A 10,538-nucleotide genomic window follows, 5' to 3' on the forward strand; every position below is an offset into this window, starting at 1 on the left:
CTCAGCCAGGGTGCTCCAATATGGGAGGTTTTTAAGAGATTGGATAACCATGTGTCTGAAATGTTATAGGGTTATCTGCTTGAGCAGGAGGTTGGACTAAAAGACCTCCAAGGTCCCTTCCAACACTGTTATTCTGTCATAAGTTGAGGACTGCTATATGAGAAAGGTTGATACACCATGAAAAAAATAGCACCATTGTCTCCAACTGCATTATTCATTTGTGTTTCTTTGCTCCTGCAGAAATTGACTGTCTCATTAGACTCCCTGAACCGGAGGACTATTGGGAACCCATTTTTGGAATCTGCATTTTTCTTTTCTCCTTCATGATCCCAGTGGTGGTGATCACCATCTGCTACAGCCTCATGATCAGGCGCCTGAAAAATGTCCGGGTCCTCTCTGGATCAAAGGAGAAGGATAGGAACCTCCGGCGCATCGCTCGGTTGGTTCTCATCGTTGTGGCTGTTTTTATCATCTGCTGGACCCCTGTTCATATCTTTGTCCTGGTCCGAAGTCTTGGAGCCAAGGCTGATAATGAACTCAGTTTATCCATCTTGTACTTCTGCACCGCCTTGGGCTACACCAACAGCTGTCTGAACCCCGTTCTCTACGCGTTCCTCGACGAGAACTTCAAGACGTGCTTCAAGAAGTTCTGCTTCCCCTCGGCCTTCAGGAAGGAGCTTCAGATGTCCAACCGCATGTGTAGCATCGCCAAGGATGTGGCCTACGCCTGCAAGAACTCCGACGGGACTAACAATCCAGCATGACTAGGCGTGGAACTCCCCATGGTTCCTGTCAGTCAGCAGAGCCCAACCACGCCGACGTCAGAGCTAACGCAGATCACGGCTCTTTGAAGATCGTGGCTCTTTGTCTTGACCCAGGATTGGAGAGCCATGGGGAGCTGGAACGTTTTAAAGCCTCACTCCCACCGTTTTGCGAAGTGAGTCAGCGGGAAGCAAAAATTCAATGCTTCTTCATCTTTGACGATTGTATCGGGATTTGAACTCCAAGATAGTTTAAGGTGACAAATTTCTGGAGTTCTGTGTTGACAGACGTGCAGCTATTCAGACCTTTCTTCCTTAAACCTGCGTTTCTCTCTCCCTCTGTGTGTGTGTGTGTTTTCTGTGTGCTTGTGTGCTGTGTGTGCCTGTCGAGAAAAGACACTCAAGAAGTGGGAAAAGATAACAAATGTGCTGATAGAAGACCCTAACGTTGAGACTCCATGTCAACATCTACAAATGAGACTCGGCGGTGTCGCCATTAACACCTTGTCTAGAATCGTTCTTACATTCTGTCAGCACCGTCGGTTCTGCGAGTTTCACACACATCAAGCCACGGCTAGAGATTCACAGCAAAAACCTGGACGTCCTTGTCAACAACTTAGCAGCAAGGAGCTGAAAGAGTCGAAGTGTGTACCTTTGCGCATTTTAGTGGCTTGAACAGCCTCACAAATTGTAGGTAGCACCGGGAAAGAATCCGAAACTAATGCTCACTGGAATCCTTGGGCCAAAGGAAAGTGAAAAATAGAGAATGGTGCGGGGTTTTTTTTGAAGTTTGTTTTTAATGCTGTTTTCCAAATAACAGAGGCCTAGAGGGATTTCTCGCAGGCGTTGAATTTTTGAAGACAACTCTCTTTGGTGGTTGGGTAAGCTGTTCTTTCATAGGAGAGTCCAAATTCTGAAATCAGTGACTCTTCAAACATGGATAGACAGTTGCACGCAGCTGCAGGCTCCAGATCCTGTACAGTGACCAAGCTGGGGGAAGTAATCCCTTGTGCTTCTTTCTCTGTTTTGCAAAAGACTCTCGTGTATTTCTTCACCTGGATGTACTCTAAAAGGTTGGATTGAGAGGGACCCTTAATTTTATTCACATCTTAATCTGATGTGAAGTGGAACAATTGCAACTGGTTGATGCTGGCTGTCAGGTCAAGGGATTAAAAATTAGGCATTCCAGAAGTGGGTGGATTTAAGGACGACACTTCTGAACCCTGCTTTTTGAATTCAGGGTTTCTGGCATTGAGCTGATTAGAGTTTTTCAAGTAGGTGGAAAAGAACAAACATGGCTCCTTTTTATGGACAAAGAGATGAAAGTAGACAATTAAAATTAACTGTGCTGACTCCTAAGTATCAGATCAGGAAAAAAAAACAAGCTTGGTTCCATTCAAACGTAATATTCCTTTCTAAACAGCCAGAAGCCGCTGCTGTTTGGGGTGCGGGGCAGATTGTCCTCCTGTTTTACAGCTCCATGATTTGGAAGGTGCAGGTAGACTTCTCCTGAAGAAGGAGGTTCTACAGAGCTGACATGCCGGGTTTCAGTTTATAGAAAGACACATGTTGCAGCTGTGCGTGTTTCAACGCTTTGCAAAATGAATGGAAAATGGATTTGGTCTTCTCCCCAAGAAAGTGCTCAGAGATCAAGATATTTTCTTGATCGATGGTTGCAAATTCTTTATAGAGACTTGTATAAATTTATGTTTTGGGCAGATCCACTGACTAAAAACAAACAAACCAACAACCACCAAACTCTTTTGCATAATCTGTGTTTTTTTATTTTCTCATTGATTTTCCTACAACGAAAAGACAGCTTCCCGAGGTGGCAGTTCAGAGCTGAAGTATGGAAAAGTTGCATGGGTTGGTGTTTAGATCCAGTGGATCACCGGGTGAGGAAGACATAACTTTCTGCCTCTTCGCCACTTTTGCTGTACCACTTGTGGAGTGCGTTGGTCCCGATCTTTGCCTCTTTGCAGTCTTTCTGTAGTTGTGCCAGATCTTAGCAGCCTTCAACAGATGGAGCAACAGAAAGATCCAACAATCACATCCTTTGCTGTGACCGTCTAGCGAAAGTAGCTCATTACAATGAGTTCCACTTAACGCTGTTTCCATCGTTCCTGCATTTCTTCTCATTGATCCTTCTTTCTGTGGCCATATTCTCCTGTCAAGGAAAGGAGGCCCAGAGGACTTTTCAGAGAAAGTCCACCCGGATTTGTGGGTGGAGACATCTCTGCATCTCTTCAAGTCGAAGGACAAAAGAAGTTCTGCAGAAGTTTCCCAAAAGTAAGCTGTCTTCTTCGTTGCAATGGTAGCACAGTTGCTAAAAATGCCCCGTGCTGGAAGAAAAACAGAAAGACATCAAGGAGGATGAAGAAAAAAAAGATGCTGAAAAGAAAGAAAAGAGAAAAGAAAAAAGATGCTGAGGCCCTAGAAAGAATGCTGAGAAGAGCAACAAAGAGGATAAGGGATCTGGAGGCTAAATTGTGCAATGAATGGCTAAGGGAACTAGGTATGTCTAGCCCAGGGGTAGGCAACTCTGGCTCTTTTATGACTGGTGGACTTCAACTCCCAGAATTCCTGAGCCAGCCACGCTGAGGGAAAAGGGAGAGGTTTCCAAGTTGAGCCATGCTGGCTCAGGAATTCTGGGAGTTGAAGTCCACAAGTCATAAAGCGGCCTAGGCCTAGGCCAGAGGTAGGCAACCTTGGCTCTTTTATGACTCGTGGACTTCAACTCCCAGAATTCCTGAGCCAGCCACGCTGAGGGGAAAGGGAGAGGTTTCCAAGCTGAGCCATGCTGGCTCAGGAATTCTGGGAGTTGAAGTCCACAAGTCATGAGGGGGCCAAGTTTGAAGAGCCCTATTCTATCTAGTGCAGGGGTAGGCAACCGTGGCTCTTTTATGACTCGTGGACTTCAACTCCCAGAATTCCTAAGCCAGCCTGGCTCAGCTTAGAAACCTCTCCCTTTCCCCTCAGTGTGGCTGGCTCAGGAATTCTGGGAGTTGAAGTCCACGAGTCATAAAAGAGCCAAGGTTGCCTACCCCTGGGCTAACCTAATGAAAAGAAGGATTAAGAGTGACATGAGAGCATCTTCCAATTACTTGGGGGGGGGGGCTGTCACAGAGAAGAGGGGGCCAGTTTATTCTCCATAGCTCCTGAGAGCAGGATAAGAAGCAAGGGGTAGAAGCTCCTCAGTGGGAAATCCAACCTAGAAGTAAGGAGAAATTTCCTGACAGTGAGAACAATTAATCAACGGAACGACTTGCCTCCAGAAGTTGTGGGTGGTCCATCACTGGATTTTTTTTTAAAGAAAAGATTGGACAACCGTTTTTCCAAAATGGGAAAGGGTCTCCTGCTTGAGCAGGGGGTTGAACTAGATGACCTCCAAAGTCCCTTCCAGCCTGTGAGTCTATGAGTGACGGAGAGGAGAGGCGCCAACTCTAGCCACCTTAGTGCACGGTGAAACCAGGAAGAGATTCAGCCGATAGGTGGGGGGGGGGAACCCCAGAAAAGCAAAACTCTTTTTCCTGACGAAATGTGTTTCTCCTTCAGTGGCGTCGCCTCCTTTGCAAAAAGCAGCTATGAATGTTCATTAACAATGTCGGTGTGAAATTGCAGAGCTTGAGTCTTAGCGTGCCTGAGAAAACAAGATTATTATTTTTTTCATTATCGTGCCTGGGGAGAATGGATTTTTTTTTCTTTCTTTTTTTTTTGTAAAAAAATAAATAAAAAAAAAGGTCGTGAAGAACGAAGACGCTGAAATTTCACCGAGCGAAAGAAAACAAGCTCTTCAGAATTGATTTCAGACAAAAAGCAGAGGTTTTTTTTTCCTCTGAGTGCTGCTGATTGTACAGACTTTTTTTTTACGGAAAATGTTTCTTATAAGCAGAAATTAATGATTACACTTATACGCACATACATATACAGCAGTGGTGGCGAACCTATGGCACGGGTGCCAGAGGCGGCACTCAGAGCCCTCTCTGTGGGCACACGCACCATCGCCCCAGTCCTAGGCCTTCAGTTGGGTTTTATAAAACCTTTTCGCTTTAGGCCTCTGCCGCCATGTGCAAAAGAAAAAGAAAAGGGTTCAATCAGGCAAATTCAATTTCTCGCGGGAAAAAAAAGACCTTGCAAAGTTGGAATTGATTGAACTTTTTAGTCCCACCCAGTCTGCCGTTACCACCGCAGCCACGCCCACCCAATGGGCCACACCCACCCAATGGGCCACACCCACCCAATGGGCCACACCCACCCGGCACCCGATGATGCATAAGTGGGTTTTGGGTTGCAGTTTGGGCACTCGGTCTCTAAAAGGTTCGCCATCACTGATATACAGTATATATATATGAAATACATATATACATATACACATACGCACATGCATTTAATATGTTGATTTTTCTGAATGTCCCAACATTTCCTGTAGAACCGCAAGCTGATGTGTTTTGTGGGTCTCCTTTTTTTTGTTCAGGGACTTCAGGAACAAGGCTAATGAGATATGGAGCAACTTCAGACATGGCTAAAATGTGATGGGAGGGGAGAAGCAGAAGGTCAGCCTCTTGAGCCGTGTTTCAAGAATGGTTAATGTTGGGTTTGGGAGAGGTTCATTTCCTGGAAGGCAAAAGGTAGAGATTGCCCTGAGAAGTCTACCATGTCCAGAACCTTAGAAATCTCCTATTAGATTAAATTTCTAATGAGTTGGGATGGGTCTGATCTGTCAACTCCTGAATGACATTCCCCAGAAGCTGTGCTAGTTTGATGGAGAAGGATGGAAGCTAGTTTGATGGAGTCCACCTAATTCAGGTAAATTTGGATCTTCTCAAAAGCGAGTTTGATGGAGAAGAAAGCTAGTTTGGTGGAGAAGGAGGGAAGCTAGTTTGATGGAGTCCATCTAATTCAGGTGAATTTGGATCTTCTCAAAAGCAAATTTGACGGAGAAGGAAGCTAGTTTGATGGGATTCACTTAATTAAGGTGAACTTGGATCTTCTTAAAAGCAAGTTGGATGGAGAAGAAAACTAGTTTGATGGAGAAGGAAGCTAGTTTAATGGAGTCCACCTAATTCAAGTAAATTTGGATTTTCTCAAAAGCAAATTTGATGGAGAAGGAAGCTAGTTTGATGGGGTTCACTTAATTAAGGTGAACTTGGATCTTCTCAAAAGTAAGTTTGATGGAGAAGGAAGCTAGTTTGATGGAGTTCACTTAAGATGAACTTGGATCTTCTCAAAAGCAAGATTGATGGAGAAGGAAGCTAGTTTAATGGAAAAGGAAGCTAGTTTGATGAAGTCCACTTAATTCAGGTGAATTTGGATCCTCTCAAAAGCAAGCTTGATGGAGAAGGAAGCTAGTTTGATGGGGTTCACCTAATTAAAGTGAACCTGGATCTTCTCAAAAGGAAGTTTGATGGAGAAGAATCTAGTCTAACGGAGAAGGAAGCTAGTTTGATGAAGTCCACTTAATTCAGGTGAATTTGGATCTTCTCAAAAGCAAAAGAATAAGTGTGTCATGACATCAGCTGTCCTACATTCCACCTACAGGTCTTCTTGGACAAGTAAATTTCATTTCCTCCACTCTTCAGCCTCTGAATTTCCCCAAATTTGGCTCCAAAGACCCCCAGAAAGAAAAGCAGTAAAAATGGTTGTAAAATCAGGTCAGTCCTATGATATCTCATTTAATAATCGCATTGCTTAGTGACCAAAATTCCCAGTTGTGATCACAAATGGAGGACTGGCTTACCTGTAGTTCTTTCTACTGATCATTTAGTGGCCAGAAAACAACCCCAGCATTAGTTGTGCTGCCCCATTGTTGATTCTAAGATGGTATAGGGTCTCCTGCTGGAGGTTGGACTAGAACAGGGGTCTTCAAACTTGGCCATTTTATGACTTGTGGACTTCAACTTCCAGAATTCCTCAGCCAGGCACGCTGGCTGAGGAATTCTGGGAGTTGAAGTCCACAAGTCATTGAAGGGCCAAGTTTGAAGACCCCTGGACTAGAAGGATCCTTCCAACGCTGTTATTCTGTGGGGGATTTCCTCTCCTGCTCCAACTGCCTCTGTCTTTGGGCACTGAAATTCCTCCAAGGTGACCACAAGCAAAAGATTCGACATGCTTTGGGTGTACTAAAGAGAAAAAGTCTACTTCAACACATACAGGAGAGAATGCCTTGACCCTGTCTCAATTATGGGGATAGGAATGAGATGGAGGCAGCACTGAGGGACCAGCAGGACAAAAGATATTTCCAAAGTGGTTTTTGTGTTGGTGTGGTGCCGATTGGGTTATGCCCCAAATCTGCTTGGAATCGGATTTTAAATACAATCAACCTTTTCCTTGTTTCCATGACACTCATTGAATCTTTAAAAATCTCCAGGAGGGTCGCGCTTCTGAGTTACTGATTTGTCAGAATGCAATGCTTGCTGAGTAATTTTCTACCAATGTTGCGCTTGATGGAGTGTTTAGTAATTTGTGCTTTAAAGGCTAGAGCAGACATGTCAAACACAAGGCCCGGGGGCCGGATGCGGCCCGCGAAGTGGTTTCATGTGGCCCGCAAAGCCATCCTGGAAACAGTGAGGGAACGGCCCCCGCTGCCTTGGCCCAGGCCCAGGCCGGCCGGGAGCCAATGTACAATTTTGTGGTGGCCGTCTTGGCACTTGCCCCGGTGGACCATGCCTTGGCACTTGCCCCGGTCCCACCCCCTTCTGCCAGAGACCCTCAGATCTGTCCCACTCCTGCCCAGGCCCCCACAGGCACCCTTGACGCGAATGATGTAGAACTGGCCATGCCCACCCAGTAGGCCACACCCACTCCATCCACGCCCACCCAGTAGGCTGCACCCACTCTGGCCACACACCCCCAGCCCCCCCCCCAGGACAACCGCAATGCTGATGCGGCCCTCAGTGAAATTGAGTTTGACACCCCTGGGCTAGAGACATGGTAGGAAAGGATGGGTATCCTTAATATAAGCCACTAAGTAGACATTGAGGGCAATTTCCAATTGCCAATCAGCCCAAGGAGCAGGGCTCTTACAAACGCTTAATGCAGCCTTCGTATTACAGTGTGAATGATTGCAAAAATTACTTTTTCTGCATGGGATGTCCATGCTAATCAGATATTTATCAGCTGGCAAATATCCTCTTGAGAAAAAGGCTGTCTGTGTACATGAGGAGAGAGAAGAGGAGGAGGAGCAGAGAATTTAAGGCCTGTTTGCCAATTTAATTAGAGTTGTCGTTTATATGGGAACCGTAGGGCTGGGGACATTCAAAAGTACATCTTAGAGAAAGAACAGGATGCAAACTCGATGGCTGATTAATTGTGTGGAAGTCAACATCTTGTTCAAAGACTGATCACACGATGAGACAGGAAGTCGTGTGTTTCAAAAAGAAAGAAAGAAAGAAAGAAAGAAAGAAAGAAAGAGAGAGAGAGAGAGAGAGAGAGAAAGAAAGAAAAAGAAAGAAAGAAAGAAAGAATAAAGGGAGAGGGAGGGAGGGAAAGAAGGAAGGAAAAATGAGAAGAAAGAGAAGGAAGGGAGCGAGGGAAGGAAGGGTAAGAGAAATAAGGAGAGGAAGGAGAGGGAAAGGAAAGGAAAGGGAATAAGAAGAAGTAAAAGGAAGGGGAGAGGAAAGAAAAAGAAGGAAGGAGAGGGGAAGGAAGGAAAGAAGGAAAGAAGGAAAGAAGGAAAGAGGGAGGAGTGGAAGGAAGGTAATGGGAAGAAAGAGGGTGAGAGAGAGGAAGGAAGGAAGGAAGGAAAGAAGGAAGGAAGGAAGGAAGGAAGGAAGGAAGGAAGGAAGGAAGGAAGGAAGGAACCCATTGTACCACTTTTAGGATATGGCAGTATTCGAGTACCACCAGTTGCCTAGCAAGGTGTCAAAAACTTGATGACCCCCCCCCCAAAAAAAGAAAAAAGTGATAAAGTACAGGTAGTCCTCGACTTACAACAGTTCGCTTAGTGACTGTTCGAAGTCACAATGGCACTGAAAAAAATGCCCCCCAAGCCACAGCCGAGCAAGACGCCTGCCCACCCGCCCGGCAGCACTCTTCCTCCTGTCCGAGGTTTTCATTGTTGTGAGCATTTCTGTTGAGGATTGGCAGCAGGGGTGGGGTGGGGGGGTGTTTGGTTTTTATTCCCTCCGTCTGCTGGGTGGTTGCAGCAGGTTTTGGTCACTTCACATGACCCTGGGACACTGTGACCGTCATAAATATCAATCAGTTGCCAAGCATCTGAATGTAAATCACAAGACCCTGGAGATGCTGCAACATTCCAGCTGATCGGCGCTTCTTCTGGGCTCAGCAGAAGCGCCAGGATCTGCGCCTACCTCCAGCTGGAGCCTGGCGCTGATCCTGGCGCTTCCGCTAAGCCCTGACAGCCCTGCAGCTCCAGCCATCTCTCGTTCAGGCTTGTGCGGTGCTGCCACCGGTTCAGCTCATTCCCCTCCCCTGCTACCACTTTTCTAGGATGGTCGTGTACCTCCTGCCAGGTGCCAATGTACCACAGGTGGTACCCGTACCACTGGTTGAAAAGCCTTGCTCTAAGTCAACAAGCTGAATAGTTCAGCCCGGCCTATTTCACAGGACTGTCGTGACACGACAAAAACCGTGATCATGTTCAGAAGGACTGTATGCAAAGAAATTTGGGGTTGGTAGGAGCCATTTTAACAATGTTGCAACATTTGTGCATTGGAGGCCTTTTCTTATTAGGAGATGTTTACTAGGGCATGCTGAAACTTTTGCCTTCTGAGATATGGACTCTTCACCTTCTCCTTTTTCTTCAATTCTTTCTCCTTCTCCATCTTCCTTTGCTTCTCCTTCTCCTCCTTCTGTTTCTTCTCCTCCTCCTCCTCTTCCTCCTCCTCCTCCTCCTCCAACGTAGCTTTATTGCTCTGTAATGCAAATGTTCTTAATTATGTATTAAAACATCTGTGATTTTTATATATGACCCAGCTTTTTATGACTATTGCTCTGTGCAAATGGCTGTTTTCTTGAGAAACTATTTGTGATGTGAGACAAATAAAATCCTGTGTTTGGAGAACTGGTGTTATCTTTGCGTCATTACATGACATTATTATCTATCATAGAATGTCCGGTTATTCCTAATATTGTATCATTTCTCTGCTCTGAAAAATTTGGCTAGCGCTTAGCACTAAAATTGTTCTCACATGGTTATCAATCCTGGCCTTTTTCTGTTTAAGACTTTTTCTTTTTTCATTAACATAAAGGTATGAGTGTTACAAATGTGCACAATATACTATTGAAATACTAAATGCAATTATTTTGGGAACTGTAATATTTAACCACAGAGTTTCAAACTCTTGCATAAAGCTCTAATAAATATTACACATAAAAGTGTAATCCCAAAGCAGTTTACCTTTGAAAAGTTTTATATGATAGAAGAAATCTCTCACACAAGAGCTACAACCAAGATAAAAGGAATTTAAGTCCCATACAGAAATGTAATATGACAATTTGCTGTGGCCACCTCGCCACAGCCAACTCACCACGGCCAACTCACCATGGCCAACTCATCAGAGCCAACTCACCACGACCAATTCTCCATGGCCAACTCATCACAGCCAACTCACCATGGCCAACTCTCCTTGGCCAACTCATCACAGCCAACTCACCATGGCCAACTCTCCTTGGCCAACTCATCACAGCCAACTCACCATGGCCAACTCTCCATGGCCAACTCATCACAGCCAACTCATCATGGCCAACTCATCATGGCCAACTCTCCTTGGCCAACTCATCATGGCCAACTCTCCTTGGCCAACTCATCACAGCCAA

General features: G+C 45.4%; 1 protein-coding gene across 1 annotated transcript; it reads left to right on the forward strand.

The window, feature by feature from the left end:
* Positions 1–240: 240 nt before the first annotated feature.
* LOC107298195 (nociceptin receptor-like) lies at positions 241–764 on the forward strand (the record flags this gene model as incomplete). The annotated part of the gene is made up of 1 exon (XM_015827563.1): positions 241–764. A coding segment is annotated over one exon (524 nt), but the record flags the coding sequence as incomplete, so codon positions are not given.
* Positions 765–10,538: the final 9,774 nt, after the last annotated feature.

Source organism: Protobothrops mucrosquamatus, unplaced genomic scaffold (assembly GCF_001527695.2).
Source record: "Protobothrops mucrosquamatus isolate PMUCROS unplaced genomic scaffold, P.Mucros_1.0 scaffold3796, whole genome shotgun sequence".
NCBI lineage: Eukaryota > Metazoa > Chordata > Lepidosauria > Squamata > Viperidae > Protobothrops > Protobothrops mucrosquamatus.